At 38.4% G+C, this 23,229-nt stretch overlaps 1 protein-coding gene across 1 annotated transcript in view; it reads right to left on the bottom strand.

Moving 5' to 3' along the window:
* CNGB3 (cyclic nucleotide gated channel subunit beta 3) overlaps positions 1-6,396 on the bottom strand; it is a gene marked incomplete at its 5' end in the record, with an annotated part of 71,989 nt that extends 65,593 nt beyond the window's left edge. Inside the window, 2 exons of the mRNA XM_083823781.1 lie at positions 3,086-3,161; positions 6,295-6,396. Of these exons, the coding sequence (XP_083679907.1) occupies positions 3,086-3,161; positions 6,295-6,396 (178 nt within the window). The remainder of the gene's footprint in view (positions 1-3,085; positions 3,162-6,294) is intronic.
* Positions 6,397-23,229: the final 16,833 nt, after the last annotated feature.

Raw genomic sequence — 23,229 nt, 5'->3', positions numbered from 1 at the left:
GATAGTCTTTTATATATATATTTTCCAAAGCATCTATGAAAATCTAAGAGTCACTGAAAAATTAACATAGTAGCCTCCTAGCAGTGAGGCTCTGTCTACTTTATGATCCAGACATGGAATTAAAGTGTATAGAGAAATACCTAGGATAGTTTTAGACCTACTTTCTCTCTCAGGTCCTACCAAGAACAAAGATATATCACTGTGGGCTTTAGAGAAAACGCCATAAATATGTCTGTGAATCTGGACAAATTCTTTAAGACACTTGTTATTTTAGTAGAAGCAGGAACACTGAAAAACAGGATATTGTAAACAGGCCAGTTCCTGAGTGAGATGGAAATGAAAGGAGGACAGACTTCAGAAGAGCTGTACTTATGTATGGTGCTACAGAAAGGGAAAGAAAAAGGATGGATTGGGAAGAATCACACTGGAAGGAGTTGTTAGGAGGATGAAAGAAACTGTGTTAAAGAGGGTGATAAAACAGACACCAGCAAGCAGGTGTAGACTGGACATAACTTTCTAAATAGTGTAACAATCAGCAGAGCTATTGAACAACAGTGTGTAAAACAAGTGAAGGATTTGTATAGCCAGTCAGTTATGGAAGGTGATAAGGATGCAAAGAAACTACAGAAATTGGATTCAATATCATGGAGAACCTCTAATTAGGTGAATCATACTTTGTTAAGCACATAAAGAAATGCAGGGAATAAATTAAAAAATGAATTAATTATGGAAGAAACCCGCTTAGCACAGAGAATTAATTATAGAATGAGCTAATTATGCAGAGAATCTATCACAAAGCAAGCTAGCGAGAGAGAGGGCAACTGAGGAGGTGGGAATGAGGCAATGAGCGGCCAACAAAGAAGCCAAAAGTACCAGGTGTTGCTGAGCAATGTAAGTGGCCAAGTTTTAACCAAACAGGCTCCAATTGTGCTGCCTGCTGAGTTCTCATCTGTGCTGGGAACATCATGCTGTCTTGTGAAGTGCTAGAAGGGAGGGAGAAGGTGATGGTTGCTTTTGGCCATGTGAGAAAAAGGGGGTGAAGATAAGCTCTGCTCAGGACGTTGGTTTACATTTCAGGATGGTGGAGCTGCATCATGGGACAATGATTAGGGGGTTTATTAGTCTACATTATTCTTGTTATACCAGAGAAACTACTTAGAGATCTTGGAAAAGCTTTTCTCTAACTGGTTTTACTGTTTCCACCAGTCTTCCTTAATTTGTTTTGAGTGACCTCTGTCTTAATAATTCTTTTGAAATTTGTACATACACAGTAAAATTATGTGTCTGGTCTCTTAACATTTGCTTCCCCACAGATATTCTCTATTTTCTTCTTCCAGAAGCTGTCCATGTGATTTTAGGCCTGATACAAAGTTCACCAAGTGTTGCAGGAGCCTATATTTAAAACTTGGCATGAACTGGTTGAAAGCAGCCTCACTTTTCTGCCCAGAGATTCTGGAGTTCCTTATTCAGTTTGATGCCAGTGATAATTCTCTGGATTTTATGGCTAATGTCTACCTAACTCATTAATACCCACATACAAAAGGAGAAGCTGTTTTGTGGCTATTTGAAAATAAGGCTTTGAGACTTCCAGAGAACTATTGTTTTTAAAAACAAATGAACAAATATGGAGCCTAACTGTGCTATTATACTAGCCTTCAGTTACTGGTATGGTAGTTCCTTCTATGCTACCACTTATTTTACATTTTAAAAGGGAAAAGAAGATAGTCTTTACCTTGAAATATAGATTTATGAATTACATTAATCTCATAATGTTAGATGAGATTTTGGGTGGAAGCAGAAGAATTTTCTATAACCATATTTCATTCTGTCATAGCCTAGCATCTGTGATTTAATGTTTCTAAAAAGCCACGTAACTTCTGACTTGATTTTTCAATGGTTGGCTTACTGTTACAGTTAATTCATGTCAGATTTTATTTTTCATTGATTTAGTGCTACAGCCATTTTATAACAAGATAATTACATTAAACGTACTTTGTTTAAAGTTTCATTATATGAGAAAAGGAATTTTGATACTAGTTATGATTATACAAACTGCAAGTAGGGATTATGCAAGTTTCCTTATGGTTTTTTTCCAGTGCTCCTCTCTCCTTAAATTATCTTTATTACAGAAAGCTGAATGTTCCTCAACCTATGCTTTTCTGCTTCAATAAAAGGAACTTGAATTGTTCTTCCAAAGGAGAAGTGTGAGGTGACAGAAAAACTGCACTTGGTGCTTTTCTGTGGATGTTTTAGCGGAGGATGGAAAAGGAGAGGGCTACAGCACTGATACTGTAGGGTATGATGGCAAAGGCCAAGGCCCAGAAATAGTTGTTGCTTAATCCATCTAGAGCCTTTTTTTTGGTAGCTGCTGCAGTAGTCATTCTGTGTCTGTTTTAAGAGAGGCAGAATAGCCATGGCCAGCTGCCACTGTTTTCAGCAGCCAGCTGTTTAGGAAGATGATTACCTCGTATTATTTCCCTGAGCTTTATGTTCCAGACGTGGGAATCTTCCAAATGTTGATGGTAAATTTTCTTTAATGGCATTGATTTTTTTCTGTTTGTTCAACAACAACAAAAAATACCACACTTGAATGGCAGTTCAGTTAATCATGTTCATGAAAAGAGTTGAATATCAGCCCATGTAGCTCTATCTATCTCATCTTTTTATTTGTTTAAATATATTTGACAAACATACCCAAAAGATGCATTAAAATATGCAGTTTTCTTTCTTAAGCTAGTATATGCCTTTATTTTAAAGAAAGGTTCCTAAGAAGAAATCAAGATTACAGTAAGAGGAAGTAGGTTTGTTAGACTAGCTCATAAAAGCAGACAATCTGATGGAGGGATTGTGTGCTTGAAAGCTTGGTGCTTTTTATTATCGTTGAACAGTGCTGGTATTCCTGTAGCAAATCATTGGTTTGAGGTCAATAGGAATTCAGAGTTCTTAATTTCTCCCAGAAATAAAAAAGAAGATCAGCACCTGACAGAGCATTTTTAAGAGGAACAATTTTATTTACAGTTGTATATAGGGTACATATATACTTTTTTTCAGATAATCTCTGAACACTCACAAATGGCTTACTGACCTTGTTCCTTTGGTAACGGTTCTGCTGTCGTATTGTTTTCAGCTTTCTGTGGCTTATCTTTTTTTGTATTTTCACCCTTGAGAAAATAAACAGGATTAGAAACTATAAATGTTCATTGTTGAGAATGATAAGGATGGTTTGATTTGGCTAGGAATTTAGTTAATCAAGTTGACATCTACTGGGCTGAGTTCCTGGGTGTTGTGTGTGTTCTTGAACCAGAATTTCCAGCTAGGATCACAAAAGGACTTGGAAACTGAGATCAAAAAGTGATGCCTTCACACCTGCCACACAACCTAAGTTATGTAGTCAAGTTCTGCTGCTGCCTATTCCCAGAGCCTCTTTCATGTTGTCAAGGCTGGCTTGTTCAGTACTGCCACTCACAAAACTGTCTACATCCCTGAATTAGTCATGCATCTGCCTAAACTTTCTGCAGGGCCAATAGACCTGGTATGTTTTGAGTTACCTGACTACAGAGACAGATTTCAATATTTACAAAATACAGAGACAGTATCAACTTTCACTGCAAAAAGTTAACATATATATATACATATATATAAAAATTAAAATCACAGTGAATCTTTGTGCATGCTAAAGATACTTGCATTTTTTTTTTTTTTGCTGTTTCAAAGGTTGTTTTCTCTGTTTCAGGCTTCCTCCTACTAGCATACGAACATTAATATGAGTAAAATGCTCTGCAGTTATCAGCTAATATGTACATTTCTTCTTTAAATGCCTTTCATTGCAGGCAGAAAATGACTTAATTCTTGATCTATTTATCTATCTCCATCTTAAAAGCATCTTATAAATAGTGGAATTTAATGGTGGTACAATCTGGGTATTGCATTGGTGTATGGAATCATTCTGGTGCGACGAGTAATCCATGTCTCTAGGGAAATATAAATATACATATATATATATATTTTTCCTAGATCAGTTTGCCAAGTGAGGTATCAGGCTGCACAGAATTCAGCTGTTTGGATTCAGGATTTTTCTTTTTTCAAGATAATGTTTTATTGACTCAAGAAAATTGATTTGTAGAACTTTAAAACAAGCATGAACAATACTCTTAGTGACCTAAATGCTATTCAAACACTTATTTTCTGTGAGTAATCCTATATGATGAAGAGTAGGGGAGCAGAAGCTGAAATAGCCTTCAACTCTGCAAAAACTTTTATTTTTTTATTATTTTTTAATTCTTTTCCTCATGAGTAAGAACTTACAGTTTCTAGGACCTTCATAGCTGCTTCACTGTAACCACTGGAATTTTCCCTATAACTCTTTAATTTCTGATACCTAATAGTATCTTCCATACAAAACATCTCCCTAATTAGTACAATTCTGCAGCAACTTCCCTGATGCCTTGGTCCCTCCACTATGTGCAGTGTTCAGGCTATTTGTACCAGAAAGTAAAGCTGTTCTGCTTCACAAGGAATCACTCTTTACTTATTTTCCTAAGTACTTATGCCACTGTAAATAAATATAGCAAAATGGGATTTGTCTCTAAAATTATAGAGCAGTGGAAATTATTGATGTGCACTTCAATGCTTCAGTTTCTTCCCTGTAACATTTTAAAGCTTGTTTTAAATTCTTCATTGGATTTTAGCTGACTGGAGTGTATGACTCCACAGCTCCTTTTCATAACACTACTTCCTTTAGTTTCCTGTGAACTGCTAATACCTTACACAGCTTCTGAAAACTGGTTTGCTCTATATTAATGGCTGAGAAGGTCTTTTGTAACTGAAGAACAGAAAAATACAGTGATGAATTCAGTTCTCTTTCAAGAGACTTTATTTTATCATGTTGTGGACTTCACTTTGGTTGAAAGAAATTTCAGAAGAGGATGGCAGGCTCTTTGTTCACCTCTAAAGACTGGCAAAATACTAGAGAACTGTGTGTCCAAGGAACTGGGCTGCAGAATATCTGTGCAACCAGTGACTCAGAATCAAGGATTCTTGCTGCATAGCAAGATGTTGCTATCTGCAAGATCATTGCCTGCATATCTGCAGTACATGAATAGTTTGTTGAACATCCACATTTTTTGCCATTTTGATGAACAGACGACTCCATACTGACATCCACTCAAACAATTGGTTTCTTTTTTTGCATGTTTATAAACATCATAAATCAAATTTGAGTTGTAGTTGGGCTGCTTTAAATCACAATTTCCTGAAGCTGTATAAAACTATGAGTTTAAGAAAATTTCACCAGTTCTAAGAAATGATTCAATCTTATGAATGTTTATGTTTCTATCAGCTTTACTTAAAGCCATAAAATTTATTGAACTCTTGTGCATGTAAATCAAGATTCCCAGAATTTAAGTCAGAGTCTTGGTACATCTAGACTATTATGAACATGTTAAAAAGACACTTAGATTTAACTTGATAAGTTTAGTTTCAATTGTTTTGGTAAAACCAAATTCAGATTAATAGCTCAGACTGTTTCACAATATTAATTATTTAGTTAAACCTTAAATTGTTGCCTTTTTGCCTTGTGAAAAACAAACAAACAAAAAACAACTGAAAACACTTTCTCTGACATTATCGGGAAAAGATTAAAAATATATATATTCAAAGGTAACAAGTGAAGAGTATTCTTCTGCTTCTTTTGTATTCCATTAGCTAGTATGGAAAAGATGAGTTAACTTTTACAGTAAAGAACTACAAAGCAAACAAAGCAACAACAAAACCAAAACTGTGCACTAAAATGGCTTACTTTAGTTTTCAAATCAGAGTTATATTAGTAAAAACAAGCCAAATAAAATATATATTTTTAAAGCTACTAAAATACTTTGCCTTTCTAACCGTTATTGGGAAGCAGAGTGATATATACCTGTATTGCATTCCAATATTCAGAAAGAATATACTGGCATTTTCTGCCAGCAGGGAACAACATGAAGAGGAATACCTCAGCACAACAAAAACAATCATACCAATATTTCTAATTCCCTGTTTGCAATGTTGATCGAGGCCTCTCATAAGCTTGTTTCACATTAGTCCTATTTGGCAAGTAATTTGCAAAAGGAGGAAATCTTTCCTCATAATGAAGAGGTGGGAGGAAGGAGGGGAGGCATTCATTTGATTTTGCTAAATAATTATTTATATCCTTTGCAGTAAATTTGCTTGAAAATGTAATCTATTATGATATTTAGTTACATAAATACTTTCTAAACAAAATATTATATTACTGAGCCTATAAAAAATAGACTATACCTGTTTTGTAGATGGTTTGGGAGGAATGCTGCCATTTTCACAGTCCGCTTGCTCAGGTGATAATTTTGCTCTAGAAAACACTGCTTTTAGTCTTCTAAACATCTTGCCCATTCAACTGTCCTGAAGCCTCTATAACCCTTTTACCATAAATAGGTATATAGCACGTTTTCTTGCCATCAGTAATCAAGCCAATTAGACACTTTATCAGGTTTAATCTGATTAATGTCTTAAAGAAATTCCTTGTACAGTCTGTTTCAGTGTTGGTTTTCTCATCATTTGTACCTTTGCTTTGTATCATAGATTTAGCTATTTCTAGTCTCAATGGTTAAACTATATACAGAGTCAATTTTTCATGCACAAATTCAAAGGAGAGTGAACACTTTCTGGTTAAAATAAATCATTATCTGATCTTTTAAGTACTGGATATCAAGCAGTGAGTTTATCTTTAGAAGTGAAATTTTAAGTCCTTGTTGTGGTTTAACCCGGCTGGCAGCTAAACACCACACAGCCGTTCGCTCACCCTCCCCCCTCCCTCTCTGGGATGGGGGAGAGAAACGGGAAAGTGAAGCCTGTGAGTTGAGATAAAGACAGTTTATTAAGACAGGAAAATAATAATAACAATAATAATAATAATAGTGATAATGGTAATAGTATTAACAATAATAATGTGTAAGAAAACAAGTGATGCACAATGCAATTGCTCACCACCCGCTGACCGATGCCCAGCCTATCCCCGAGCAGCCGGCCCCCCACCCCGGCCAGCCACCCCTATATATTGTTTAGCATGACGTCAGATGGTATGGAATACCCCTTTGGCCAGTTTGGGTCAGCTGTCCTGGGTCTGTCCCCTCCCAGCTCCTGCTGCACCCCCAGCCTGCTCGCTGGCAGGACAGAGCGAGAAGCCGGAAAGTCCTTGGCCTGGTGTAAACACTGCTCTGCAACAATTAAAACATCAGCATGTTATCAGCGCTCTTCTCATCCTAATCCAAAACATAGCACCCTACCAGCTACTATGAGCTACTTAACTCTGTCCTAACTGGAACCAGGACAGTCCTAGACACTAATAGTTCAACTAGAGCTTGATTGACCAATAATCCTGGCACCACAGCGTCTACATAGTAGATTACATGAGGTAAATCTCTCAAGAGGAAGGTGTTCTGTTGACATGCTGGAGGGAAGGGATGCCATCCAGAGGGACCTGGACAAGCTTTACAGGTGGGCCTATGCAAACCTAATGAGGTTCAATAAGGCCAAGTGCAAGGTCCTGCATCTGGGTCAGGGCAATCCCAAGCACAAATACAGGCTGGGTGGAGAACGGATTGAGAGCAGCCCTGAGGAGAAGGACTTGCGGATGTTGGTTGACGAGAAGCTCAACATGAGCTGACAACATGCACTTGCAGCCCAGAAAGCCAATTGTATCCTGGGCTGCATCAAAAGCAGCGTGGCCAGCAGGCTGAGGGAGGTGATTGTCCCCCTCTGCTCTGCTCTCATGAATCACAGAATCACAGAATCGTTTAGGTTGGAAGAGACCTCCAAGATCACCCAGTCCAACCTCTGACCTAACTCTAACAAGTCCTCCACTAAACCATATCACTAAGCTCAACATCTAAACATCTCTTAAAGACCTCCAGGGATGGTGACTCAACCACTTCCCTGGGCAGCCTATTCTAATGCCTAACAACCCTTTCGGTAAAGAAGTTCTTCCTAATATCCAACCTAAACCTCCCCTGGTGCAACTTTAGCCCATTCCCCCTCGTCCTGTCACCAGGCATGTGGGAGAACAGACCAACCCCCACCTCGCTCCAGCCTCCTTTAAGGTACCTATAGAGAGCGATGAGGTCTCCCCTGAGCCTCCTCTTCTCCAGGCTAAACAACCCCAGCTCCCTCAGCCGCTCCTCATAAGCCTTGTTCTCCAGACCCCTCACCAGCTTCGTTGCCCTTCTCTGGACTCGCTCGAGCACCTCCATGTCCTTCTTGTAGCGAGGGGCCCAAAACTGAACACAGTACTCGAGGTGTGTCCTCACCAGAGCCAAGTACAGGGGTACGATCACTTCCCTAGACCTGCTGGCCACACTGCTTCTTATGCAAGCCAGGATGCTGCTGGCCTTCTTGGCCACCTGAGCACACTGCTGGCTCATATTCAGCCGACTATCAACCAATACTCCCAGGTCCTTCTCTGCCAGGCAGCTTTCCAACCACTCATCTCCCAGCCTGTAGCTCTGCTTGGGGTTGTTCGCCCCAGGTGCAGGAGCCGGCACTTGGCCTTGTTGAACTTCATGCAGTTGGCCTCAGCCCATCGGTCCAGCCTATCCAGATCCTCCTGCAGAGCCTTCCTACCCTCGAGCAGATCGACACATGCACCTAACTTGGTGTCATCTGCAAACTTACTGAGGGTGCACTCGATCCCCTCAGCCAGATCATCGATAAAGATATTAGAGGACTGGCCCCAGTACGGAGCCCTGGGGGACTCCAGTAGTGACTGGCCTCCAACTGGATTTGGCTCCATTCACCACAACTCTTTGGGCCCGGCTATCCAGCCAGTTTTTAACCCAAAGAAGCGTACACCAGTCCAAGCTAAGAGGAGCCAGTTTTTTGAGGAGAATGTTGTGGGAAACGATGTCAAAAGCCTTGCTGAAGTCAAGGTAGACCACATCCACAGCCTTTCCCTCATCCACTAACTGTGTCACTTTGTCATAGGAGGAGATCAGGTTCGTCAAGCAGGACCTGCCCTTCATAAACCCATGCTGACTGGGCCTGATCGCCTGGTTGCCCTGTAAGTGCCGCGTGATGATACTAAAGATAATCTGCTCCATGAGCTTCCCTGGCACTGAGGTCAAACTAACAGGCCTATAGTTCCCTGGGTCTACCCTCTGACCCTTCTTGTAGATGGGCGTCACATTTGCTAGCCGCCAGTCGACTGGGACCTCCCCTGGTAGCCAGATTGAGCTCCAGATGAGCTTTGGCCTTTCTAATTTTGTCCTTGCACAGCCTCGCAACAGCCTTATAGTCCTCGTGAGTGGCCTGCCCTCTTTCACAAAGATTATAAACCCTCCTATTTCTCCTAAGCTCGAACCACAACTCTCTGTTCAGCCAAAAAACCCCACCTGGAGTCCTGCATTCAGTGCAGGGGCTCCCAGCACAAGAAGGGCATGGACCTATTAGAATGAGTCCAGAGGAGGGCCACAAAAATGATCAGAGGGCTGGAACACCTATGAAGACAGGCTGAGGAAGTTTGGGTTGTCCAGTCTGGAGAGGAGAAGGATCCAGGGAGATTTTATAGAGGCCTTCCAGTACATAAAGGGGGCCTACAGGAAAGCTGGGGAGGGACTCTTTGTCAGGGAGTCTATCAGGGGATAGGACAAGGAGTAATGGCATTAAAATAAAAGGATAGATTTAGATTAGATATTCAGAATAAATTCTTTACTGTGAGGGTGGTGAGGCGCTGGCACAGGCTGCCCAGAGAAGCTGTGGATGCCCCATCCCTGGAAGTGTTCAAGCCCAGGTTGGATGGGGCTTTGAGTAACCTGGTCTCATGGGAAGTGTCCCTGCCCATGACAGGGGAGTTGAAACTAAATGAGCTTTAAGGTCCCTTCCAATCCAAACCATTCTATGTTTCTATGGTTTGTTCTTACAAGTTTATGCCTGGTTTTATTCCAAGCTTTTTATTTTAAGAACTGGAAATAATTACATCTTTCATTTTCTAATGAATTTACAAACGATACTATATTATGAAGAGTATCAGCTAAAATTATAATAAAACTAAATTTTATGTTAATGTACTACAGATCAGTAAAATACTATATATATACATGTATATTTTTTAGAGTGTATAATAAGGATATGATTCTGAGATTCTATAGGCTTTGGATCGTCCTACATAAATCTCTCTAAAATCAAATGTTTTAATTTATAGGTAAAACTCAATTTCAGATATCTTTACTGCCATGTTGATTCAGTGCCTGCTAACAAGGATCTTTACAACTCAATGCTCCCCTTGTCCTTAATTCTACTTTATTACAAGACTATGCCTTCCCTTAGAACTCCAAATTTGACCTAAAAACTTATAATTGACTTATGCTAGTCATCAAGTCATCAAGAGATGTTGAAATCTACTCCTCTGAGTTATTTCTATAATTACATATTTAGCAATTACAGTGAAGTATTGGAAATGTTGCAAAGGCCGCCTCCTTGGGGTTTCAGTTTTCTAGCAAGAAGAGTTTCTAATCCTTATTCTATTACGGTTGCAGCTGCAAGAATGAGCAACCAATTTTCATTAATTAATTTGCAAGCCTTGTTCCTACATTGACACTTATGAAGCAGCCCTTATAATAGTTGGCTGGATGTCAGTCTTGTAACTGGGAACCATCGCTGTGTGTGTGAATCCATAGTAAGAGAGAAGAAGAAGAAGAAGAACTTGGAACCTCCTTTTGCTCTGTTTTACTTCAAAGTCTATACAGTTCTTGCTAATGCATGTCTATGGCAAAAGTTAGTGTTTGCCATGACTAAATTATAAAGTCATGTCTAAAGTATTTTCACATTTATTCAGATCAATAGATAGCTTCTCTTGTATGTGAAACTCTGCCTCCATGCTCTTTTTGCATCAGCTGATAACAGAAGATTCTCAAAATAAATCCTGGAAAATATTTTCGTTTTTCTTTTACTATGTGCTATTTTAGTGGATTAAATTGGCTAATGCAAGAAAATTTAATCCATTGCCACATAAAATGGTATTTGCAGACAGCCTTTTTGAGAGCAACTATCTCATTAAAAAATGTAAATTTTCAGTATTTAATTTTTTTTTAGAATGGGTAATTTTTGTTCCTTGATTATTAAAAAGGGTAAAGATATACATAAGACACAATACAATGAAAACATAATTTATTAATAGCAAATATATATGTTCAAAATTATGTAATATTATGCATATTCCTCTTTTAAAAAGGCCAAGCAACAAACTGTTTTAACCATTTTTTTTTCTTAATAGTGTTTACATTGGTTTTAATTTATAATTGAAAACCATGCAAAAAGAATATAACTGACATTAAAAGGAAAGTGCCTTTGGGAGCCTGTTAATAGCTATTGACATCCACAGTTAATGAATGTTATATTGGTTTAGTCTGTGACTAATGAAATAAATGTTTGGAACCCCTTCATGTGATGCAGTTTTGTAAACAATAAGAAGACCATAGCAAATGTAATATTTTGATGCCAGTGGAGGTACAAGTTTACTTCCTGACCGTTGTAAAATGATTAATATGCTCTTATTTTATTTCTTTTCTATGTACTATGGCTATTTAGTTGTTTTTATCAGCCCCTGAACATGCTAAAAGCAATTTGGATAATTGAATATCATGATCTGTTAAGTAAGAAGATTAAGAGTGCAGCAGCAAATGAGATAGCATATGTCCAGTTAGCTTAGTTAGCTACATTGTCTTTGACCAGTGCTTACTATACGCTGTATTTGTGGTAAACCCTACAGGATATTGGGAATTCAAGCCTGTCTCATGCTTTTTCTAGGTACAGGTGAAGCACATCCTATATATATTAATGATGTATCCCTATCCCATTCTTCCCCTTCCATTCTTTTCCAGTTAACATAATGTTGCTCTCCCATTTACAAATTTGGTATATGCATAGGCTTTCCAAACTTTTGGTAACATTATTTTTCTATGTTTTTTTTTTTTTTTTTTTTAAATCAAAAAGTAAATTTGAAACAAGGCATTCACAGACTGGATTTTATATTTTAAACTTGCGTAAGAAGTTATTCTCCATGAAACATAGTAGGTGTCTTAGAAGCTGAGGTCATTTAAATGCCATATATTCACTTGAATTGTAATCACTGCTAAAATAGCTGGCATGAACCTTTTCCACCACCTCATCTGAAGCTGTTTTAAAGAGTGCAATACTTCTTAAATCATAAGAGTATACAAAAGGGAGCATGACTTTTTTTTTTTTTTTGTCAGATACTTGTTGAAAAATGCATGAGTCCTGTGAGCCCAGATTTAACTACCAGTGCAACAAGGGTATGTAATGGGCACAGAGTGAACTCCAAAAATTGCTTTGCATTTCTCAACAGGCAGTTTCAGTATTCTGTATGTGTGAATGTACAAATCAATAACTATCATCTGAAGTTTTTATTTTTGTATCAAATCAGGTACAGCATGTTACAAAGATCAGAGCCCGTGTTTCACTTCCATTCAAATCTTCCAACGATGCAAAATGTAACACGTGGATGTTTTTCATAGATAAGTCTTCAGCTTCTCTCTGTGATTCAAGGATCTTAACAGCTAAAAGTATATTTACTAGCTCTGTAATAGTATTCAGACAGGAACTGAATATAGCATTTATAATAATTTTTCCTCTTCACAGTGCAAGATTTGACAATTTTCCCTATTTCTGTGGATTAACAAAAATCAAAGCACTAATTTAAGTCTTCTGTAATTCTGAGAACTTTATTAAAACTTGTTAATATATATGTATATGTATTTCTTATAAAAAGAAATGTTCTGGATCTCATATTTTTCATATCTACTCACTCTCTTGCCTTTTTTTATTTTTATTTTTATTTTTTTTACACTTACGTAATACCGCCAGATAATACTGACTAAGGATGCCTTAACAAAGAGAAGGAATTTATGCTTTTAGTGGAAATATGTCTCTTTAAACCTATTACCATGGTCATGACCAGATGTATGCATTATAATGGTAGCATTCAGTGAGGTATCTTTAGAAATAACAAAGATAAATACTCAAGAAGCATTTGTCAGGATATAGGTTACCTACAAGATGATTTTTTACTTTTTTGATATAGGTATCTCTGCATTGATTCATAAGGCTTTTATTATGTTGTATTTAATGTACTGGCACAAAAGTATCAGAATCAGCCTCTGCAGCCTAAGTTTGAGACAGTAATAGGTCTTACACTCTGGAGGAATCTAGAAACTTACAATAATCTTGATTGTTTTTGCCTTCAAGGAATGTGGATTCTACTTTTCCTTTCCAACTCAGTTTTATATGTTAAATCCAATTAACAGAATTTGATCGGCTTAGAAGAAAAAACAGATGGGAACACTTCTGTGGCAATTGGCTGGAAAAGACAGGGTGCTGATATTTCTTATTCCTGTTCACATTCCTCTACCTAAAATTACTCCATTAAGGTAGGAGCCATATCCTAGAGAGTCTTCCAGAGCCTTCCCCAGACCCTGGCTAGCCCTGACTGTGATACTATCATCATGCCATAACATGATGTTACGGTTGGAGGAGGCAACAAAATTGACTGTCAGCCTACCAAAATTAAAATGGCTGATAGCGCCTCTTGCTAGTGACCTCTTTTGATGAAAGTAACGTGTGAATCAAAGGATGGGGCATAGCACAGAAGTAAAATGTAAGCCTACTTAGGTTAAATTTAACCATAGTTCTGTTGGCTTAATGAAAGGTGAGAAAAGGTTCTCGTCCACCAGTAGAAAACACACTTCCCTTAGTGTGTCTGGCTTTCTTTTTCCCTTTTTTCCCTCCCAGCTCCTGACAGGAAAGGCACCACCCCAGCTGTTTATACCTCCTATGTGTGCTTATGGGCAGAAGTTTTCCATTTTTAATAAAACTGAGAACTTTAAGAAAGAGAAGCAAAATTGATAACTTAGGTGTTGCAGTCCCATTAGTTTTTCCTAAGATTACTTTCCTTTTCAATCATTTGAGTCATAAAAGTTTGAACATACTTTCTTGAAAAGAAGTTTGGGAGATAGACACATGGCTTAATTTGAATAATAAGGGACCTACAGGTTCATGGTAGGTAGCTAAGGGGAACAGCATCAATAAGCATGGAAGATAAACACATGTGGAAGCTGCCTTCCTGTACTCTCTTGTGAGCAAATTATCAGATGAGGAAGGAGAGGAAGAAATGGTGATGCATTTTGGGTGTCTAATGCCGGTAATGTTAATACTTGTATAATAGTCACTGCCTGAGGGAACTGAAAATAAAGAATTAGGGTATAAACTGCATCTTTTCTGAAAAGCTGAAACACTGTTTTATCAAAAGAATGAAAGCTCTCAGAAGTGTGTAATGTATTCCTCTATATCCATCTTACTTTCTACGTACCCTCAGTGCATCTTCTTCCCACTGTAGTGATACTAAGCCTGACGTTTTTAGTAACATAAATATTTAAAGCGTGCCACCAACACAAAGTATCCAATCTAGTCAATAATACAGCAATAAGCTGGGAATCAAGCACTGCAGAAATGGTGGTTTAGCAGAGGAAGAAAACTCTAAATACAGAGGTAAATTGGTATAATTGATAAAGCACTGAACTGGGACTTAACCCAGTTTCAACCAGTTCACTGGTTGAAAGCATAACACTTTATGCTTTACCTTTGTGTATTTTTTCTACACTTAAAGTTGTAATTATCATCATCTGAGGAGGCTTTCAATGCCATACATGTGTCTAGACCAATCTTTTTTTTTTATACTAGCATTCCTTGGTGCTTTTGCAGTTGTGATGAACACTAAATTGGTCGTTTGGATGGGGAAAACTTTGGTGGAAAGGACTGGAATTCTTTAATCCATTACTAATGGTACTTCTAAGGCAAATTAACAGTCCAGTTCACTCTGATGAGACCTGTACATTATAAAAAGCAGATGTTAGGCAAACATTCACTTTTTGTGTAAGTGGCTTGGTTCAAAAAAGTAATGTTCAACATGATTAACTTCTTCAGAGTTCCATATTGGTTCTTGCTTTCATTTCTCAACTTCTTTTAAAATAGAGTGGTAAGAATGTTTTAATTCAGCTATCTAGTGGGTTGTATCTTAAGCCCAAATACAAGACCTGGCTTCTGTTCTGACCTCTGACAAGAAAAGATTCATATTCAAAGTTCCTACTCTTCTGTAGTACTAGATTGACCTTTCTTAAAAATGATGAGTTATTCTCAGCATCTCCTGTTGAAATAATATAGATATATAGATCATAGTTTGAACATTAACTGAAACAGAATACAGAGGGAGAGGAAGAGCAAGTGTTAGCCCTGCACTTCAGTCATTTGGGAAAAGAAGAGCAGGGTGGTAGATTCTACTGTAAAGTCAGGACACTTTATATAATTTCAGGTATAACTTGATGAATAAAATGTGTGACACCCATAGGAGTTAAAATCAAAGGGAAAATGCTTTGAGTAAATGTTGCCTGTGTAGCACTGATGGCCTGTTTGGCCTGGACTTCACAGGGGTCAGGTGATAACTACTGGATTTGATTTGGCAACTTTTTTGATTCAGTGACAAAAGGTAAAAAAGGAATGACTCTATGAGCAAGTCAGGCTCCACTTCTTGCTTCCCATGGATGTTTCATTTGCAAATATAACATTGGTTATACTTATGGTAATGCAATCAGCTCTAAGAGAAGATGTAGAGGTTAGTTTTTCACTGTTAACAGGTCACTTCCACTACAAAATAAGATCAACTTGAAGAGAAGAGCATTTCATAAAAACAAACAAACAAACAAACAAGTCCCTCATCATTTTGGCTGACTTACTGTGTCCACATGAAGCAGTTTACTTTGATTCAGGTAACGCCATGAAGAATTCATGCTCCCCTTTTACCTTGATTTTCAAGGCAATGTGAGCAAAATGTCATTCTTCCACCTTCAAATTATAAATTGATAGATTATTTTCTAGAACATGCTCTCTGAATTAATTTATTCAGATTTCTATTTTGTAGGTAGGAAAATCCTGCAATATCCATTGGAGCCATCCTAACCATAATGTTATTTTTAAACTTAACTGTTTTCTTCTTATTTTAGTTGAAATTCAGTTTAACATCAATACTCCCACCTCTCCATTAAAGCTTATTTCTTTACTTTTAAGGTTACCTCTACACAGCTGTCACATCATTTAAGGAGAAGGGTAACTTAACCTTCTGTAACTCAATGAGCTGAAACTATACCCATCTGAGATATCGGTCCTGTGTCTTCACATAATTCTGGAGTGATTCTTATATAAATACAACAGCTGTGAGAGACAGTTATTTACCCCAGTGATTCTTCTACTTCCCATCAGCTATCTTGCTGTTTGATTCTGGGCCTGCAGATATTTGTGCATCTAGTTAACTCTAAAAAATGTAAATTCCTCCACTGAAGTCATGAGGAAAAAGAATAATTTGATGGAATTATTTCTCTGTTTAAAGTTCAATATCTCCATAAGTCTTTGCAAGCCTTAAGTGTTAAGAGTTAAACTTGAAAGTTCTTAGACTCCAAAGTACTGCGTGCTGGAAATAAACCTAGTTTAAAAGATTCCAAGCTTGAAATAATATCTTTGGTAGAAAGATGCTTTTTTTTTAAGGTTAATAATTCTGGGACTCTACTTCTATATAAGGAGGGGAAAAAAAGAGCCTCGAAGAGTTTAAAAGAATGATTGGTTAAAATAACACCCCCCCCCCCCCCCCCAATTAGACTTTGTAAATGTATTTGATATCTTCTTATGGTAAAGCTTTTTCTTGGAACAATTAAAGTTTTAGCAATGTAGGAAAAGAGATTTATTTAGTATTTATAAGCTCAATCAGTGTAGTAAAAACTGGAAAGAAGCCATTTCCCTTCTGCTATAGAGTTAGCTTAGTTATAGCTCTCCATGTTACAGCAGTGTCATTTCTTATTCAGATAAAATATGACCTTTTTTCCTCACCCCAGTCATTAATCAAAAACACTAGTAAGTTCATGATTAAGCAGTTTATGAAGTGCCGTAAATTTTATCAGGGAAAGCAGAAGATGTGTATGACTTTTTAAAATTATAGTTTCTTTAGAGTTATAAAGCAGCAGACCGCTAGTCAGTTTTCCTTCAGATGGAATTCTGGTAAAGTTGTTCTTAGTTACAACTGTCCCATTTATTCAATTGCATCTGTTTGGTCTTCAGTGAAGATCCCTTATTTTTAACGGGAAGTGATTAGTGGATATGGGCTAGAAGCAAACTACTGTGGGCTCCTGGATAACTCCATTCTTCTGCTTCCTTTCATGTGTATGTGTGTGACCATGGAGGATGACATCTACTCATACCTCCTATTGCCACGGTCTTTTGCATCCTCAGCCTATGTATATTGTAAGAAACATGTCCCTTCAGAAGTTTAGCAAATCTTTCCCCCACAGTCTCTCCCTACCCTAGTGTCAACCCAGAAAAGCCATGGATCTTGCCATCAGTCATATAGTTATTCATTTTTACTTGTATAACCACCCCAAATTACTTTCTTCCTCATTCCCATTCTGCAAAATGTATCTTAAATCTTCTGATTTCCCTCTTCAGCTCCTTCACAACCACTGAACGTTATATTCTTCCTTCGATGTTTAATCTTGATTCCTACCAAACTAACACCAGAGAACCCTGAGATCCAGTATTGCTCCATTGTGACACCACTAGATTTCTCTTACTTTTTCAGTCAGTGCCACAGCCCCGTGTCCTGCTTAAAATCATGACTCTAACTTATTATCCACTAAGCTTCTATCACCTCAATTCCAGTACTCTGCCAAGTCTGTTGTAGAAAGTGCAGCCAATGCAAGCTGAGGGCGATTCTTTTTTCAACGAGTGTTCTGCTAGTGAGGGCAGTGGCAACTTCTAAGGGTCAGTGTAGCTTCTTGGATCACTGAGGTACAAAGCAAATCATGACCAGGGCTCTTCAGATAGATGTTTGGAGGAGAACTTTGTTTAGAACAAGCAAGGGATGACAGTGTTTCACCAGATAATTTTTTTCAGCTTATTGACAAAAAGTAGTTAATGGGTCACAAGTTGAAGAGTCCTGCTATCTACCAGTACACCCATTGAGTGGTTTTGAAGGTAATAACAAAGCCCTGATAAAGGATTGGATTTTGTAAAATTCATGCTCCCTTTTCATACCACTAAATTAGAAGTGCTGTACTCTTTGGTAAGAACCAAGTGCTATATGAACAAAGGGGTTTAATTGCTTAACTCTCTTTAAAGTCAGTAAGTATTAAATGACTATTGACTAGTCACTAAGACACATAAATATACTTTGCAAATGTAATCCTGGTCTGGTAAACTGGTAACCAAAGCACTAGAGATTCAGAGTCTCTTGCTAGATAGCATTTAAAAAGTTCATGTGTTAATTTATTTTATTTTACTAGCAGAAAACATTGTATTGGAAGGGGGCTATTCTGTTGTTTGGTCTGGCTTCTTTCCCTATTACAGATGGTAGACATTTATTACAGTCTTTTGTGGAAATTAATCAAAATCCATCTTAAACATTAGGAGTAGGCCAGGCTGGATGGGGCCAATCTGATCTAGTGGGTGGCATCCCTGCCTATGGCAGGGAGGTTTAAGGTCCCTTCCAACCTGAGCTATTTTATGATTCTATGATTAGTCAAACTTTCAGCTACCACTCTCACATCTCAAGGTGTTTCTGAAAATGTGAGTAGCCTGTAGTTAAGTTACTGATTTGTCCTGACATTTCTCAGAAATAATGAAACTCTGCTCTGAGTACTACTTTAGTGATGTCCTCAGGCACAAGTGATGAGGAAATTGTCAGAAAATTACAACACTGTCAGCTGGACAGAGTGAAATCTTTTTCATACATTCTCATCTGTATTGGTTCTGAAGGGCCCAAACAGATAAAAACAGTAACAAATATTTTCTGAGTGTGCAGGTATGATCCTGGATGCACAGGACGAACAGCCTATTTGGTATGATACTGTCATGTCTACACAGTTCCTTTTAACACAGACTGAAAATTGTGTATCACTATTTCTAGAAATATAGAATGTACTGGGTAAACAAACATTTTAATATGTATGTTTCTTTAAGCACTTATTTTTGGGATAGGAGTATGCTGAATTTGCTGTACTATGTAGCGCCACAATACTAGGTAAACGTCTTGTAGGAAGAACTATACAGAAGAGTTTATTCAATCCCCTCAGATTCAGTAGCCTAAACAAATGCAAAGCTAAAAATGACTTTGAGGTACTTACTGTCTACAGAATCTGCCAAGGAACCAGATGTCACTGCTAGAAAAATACAATAACCTCAGCAACTTACTATGCTTTAGCCTTTCATAAATATCAGGTTCCAAATCATCAGTCACTTTTTTGCCAACTCTTCATTTTGTTTTAATTGTTTCTTAATCCTGCTGTGTACTTTATTGGCTCTCCTTTTTATCTTGGTTTAGTCTTCATCACACACCTATCCGATGGATTTGAAAATGACAGCTTGGAAAAGGATTCCCTTGACTGTAAGCACTTGTGGGTCTGCTGTGTTTAAAAACTCTGACATGATATGGTTCATTTTACTTCTGGAACCCAATAAAGCTTCCTCCAATTTGATTTAATAGTCAGAAAAAAATCTTCAAATAAAGAAATTGAAGAAATTGTGCTGCAATATACAATGGCAGAAGTGTCCTAGGGAGATGTTTTTACATGGTGATATATCTATATTTGAAATATGCAGGTTTCAGGACTGCGAATCACTTTTTTTTTTTTTTTATTTTTTTTAATAGGAGATATCCTTCAGAACTCTCCATGCTAATGTAATTTTATGCAACTTATAGGTATTCTTTTCTGCTGTACTACAAATGTTGATCAGTGGATAGTGTATAATGAAAAATATGTTTTGAATTGTAATGTTGCTGTCATAGTGTGGAAAATGAAGGGGTTACTCTAAGAATGAGTTCTCAGGTCATATGGGAAGTGTATATATATATGCATATGTTTTCATTTCAAAACATTTTACTCCATATTTTGGCTATGTGCTAGTTTTCTCAGCAGAAAATCACAATGCCCTTAACAGATGGTCCCTCACAAAGAAAAGACCACTAGTATATGAATTTTTTTTAGTAATGAAGTAACATATAGTAATGAAAGAGGACGGAAAACTTTATATTCCATGTAAACAACATGTATTGGGAAGGAGATGTTTTTACAACAGTCTCCATAAAGCTGCGTTTATTTTTATCTCTGTGTTTGTTTCTCATCAGAATTTGTGAGACCCTGTTATCATAATATGTGAGTACCTGCCCATCTTGTAACATGTTTATTTTCATTTCTTTCCTATGTCTTAAAGCACTATTGTTGTCTCACTGGGGAACTGAATACAGAGACTGAGATTCTTCTGAACTATCCCGAGGGGGGGAAATAGGCCTGAAAGGAATTTGGGCTCATATCTGCCTTTCTTTTCACAACATTACAGAAGGAATCAGGACAACAGAATTTCGAATTGGGCAATTCAGCTGAGTTCCTGTACATGAAATTACTTGGCAGCATCTCTTAAAGACCTTGTAGCAAAGCTACAAGAATGTAAATGTCTAGAGTCCTTCTCTAACATAAGCAAATTTTATTCAGTGGTGCGTGTCAGCTCTATAATAAGCCATAACACAGTAGGGGTGATATTGCAGTAGTATCCACGAATGAAAATGTCCTTCTGTATTTGCTTTCCATCTCAGAAGATGCACAGCCTTTCTGTGTTCCAGGCTGAGTCACAAAGCCCTGCTTTTTGCATAATTTGCAGTTTATGAACCATCTTTATATACCTTCTCCTTTCTTTACATGGGAAGACCATGGCTGGTGTTGGGTATTTCTTTTTGTTTACCTCTGTAAAAGTAATTCAAAGAATGAGGAAGTGAGTTCATTTATTTATTTATTTATTTTCCCTTTCACCCCATCTACTAAGCTTTAGGAAAAGATGGGCTATGAATGTAGAAAGGAAAACTATAATAGTTGCTGGTTTTGGATGCTAGATTAAGCTAATGAACTGATGTACTCCAGGTACCAGACAGAGCTACTAGATATATGTCATATGGACGAGGGGCAGACATTAGAAAAAATTGTCTCAAGGTTTGTTATAAGTGTTAAAATTGAATTTTACTCCCTCAAAGAATAGGACCTACTCCTTGTTGTGGCAGGCTGAGCACTGGGATGAGAGCACACTTATTGGCTGAGTTTGCTGCTTCTGCATTATGGACAGAAGGAAGGAAAGGTTGAGATTATTGCTGGGAGATGATCTCCCCTCATTCCTTTTGGTAGCTGACATACAACCTTACCACTTCCTCAGCTGCAGTAGTCATGACAGACTAGTATAGGCAGGGTAGCTGGCTACACTAGGCTGTCCTGATTACTGATAAATGACCACCTATTTTGCTTCCATAGCTCTTCCAAAATGCAGTATTCTGTAACTTGAACTAAAAAGATTCCCTATTATACCCCTGCATAGTAATGTCACCTATTTTCTATCTTGACTGGATACTCAAAAGTCACCAAGTCTGTTAAGAGACCCATGCTTCCTAACATCAAAGTGCCAAATATATAAATGAATTTTAAAAATACACAAAATCTACACAGTGATAAAGTACAGAGTTCAGTTAATCTGTTTAGATTCATTGTATATTAAGGATGCTAGTAGAAGTACAAAATATTTATTCAACTTCAGAAATTCACTGCACAAATCTGAATAGATAAATTAATTATGGTCTCTACTAAGAAGAGTTCATACAAAAGGCACAAAAAAAGTATGATATTTTCATAAATTCAAGAAATATTTGCATATGTGGAAAATTTAATGGCATTTTCTCATTTGAAATGAAATTTTAACAGAGACCTAGCTGAAGAGAATAGGTTATGTTCCATGCATGGGTTGAACATGGCATGAATGATTAAAATGGAAAGAGAAGCAGCAATTAAATAAGCTATTGAAAATGAGATTGCTGAGTCTGGAAGAGTGAAGAGGCTATTTGGATGCATAGAATAAAACATCCAAGATGTGAGCATTCTGCACTGAATTTTGAAGGTGATAACATTGAGATATTTACATTTTGTAAAAGGACACTCTTCTGTATAGCACATCATGATTACACATGGGTACCATGGTGGGTTTACACTGCTAAGCAGCTGAAGTCCACCACAAGCACTCAGTCTCCCTCCTCAAAGGAAAAGTGGGAGAAAATATGATGCAAAGGGCTCAAGAGTTGAGATAAGGACTGGGAGATCACCCACCATTTACTGCCACTGGCAAAACAGACTCAGCAAAAGGAGATCAATACAATTAATGCCCATCACTAGAATCTAAAAGCAAACTAAAAACACCTTCCCCCCATCCACCCTAAACTATGTCCTCTCCCAAGAAGTGCAGGGTGTATTGGGTTTATGAGGCAAGGTTATGGTAGCAGGGGGTCGCAGGGATCACCTCTGTGAGAAGAATCCAGAAGCTGTCCCATGTTAGATAAGGGCCAGTTTCAGCCGGCTCCAAGGGTCCTGCTGCTGGCCAGAGCCAAGCCAGTAAGTGAGGTTGTTTGTGCATCTGTGAGGGAAGATTTAAGAAAGGAAAAAACAAAATGCTGTGCTACAGCAGCTGGAAGAGCGAGGGGTGAGAACCAGCTCTGCAGACCCCAAGGTCAGTGCAGAAGGAGGGCAGGAGGTGCTCCAGATGCCAGAGCAGCAGTTCCCCTGCGGCCTGTGGAGAGGCCCCTGGTGGAGCAGGCTGTCCCCCTGCAGCCCATGGGTCCCACACGGAGCAGATCTCCACGCTGCAGCCCATGGAGGAGCCCCCGGTGGAGCAGGTGGATGTGGCCTGGAGGAGGCTGCGGCCCATGGAGAGCCCCCGCAGGAGCAGGCCCCGGGCCGGAGCTGCAGCCCGTGGAGAGGAGCCCACGCAGGAGCAGGGGTCTGGGGGGAGCTGCCGCCCGTGGGGGACCCGTGCTGGAGCAGTTTGCTCCTGGGGGATGGACCCCGTGGTACGGAGCCATGTGGGAGCAGTTCTTGAAGAGCTGCTGCCTGTGGGCAGCCCCTGCAGGATCAGTTCAGGAAGGACGGCATCCCGTGGGAGGGACCCCACGTGGAGCAGGGGCAGAGAAAGACTGTGAAGGAGCGGCGGAGATGAAGCGTAAGGGACTGACCGCAGCCCCCATTCCCTGTTCCCTGCACTGCTTAGGGGAAGAAGTTGGAAGAGGGTGGATGGGGGTAATTTTTTTTT

Source organism: Anser anser (genome assembly GCF_964211835.1).
Source record: "Anser anser genome assembly, chromosome: 2".
Lineage (NCBI taxonomy): Eukaryota > Metazoa > Chordata > Aves > Anseriformes > Anatidae > Anser > Anser anser.
Note: the sequence above shows the minus strand (reverse complement) of the source record. Positions and strands in the feature narration are given on the sequence as shown.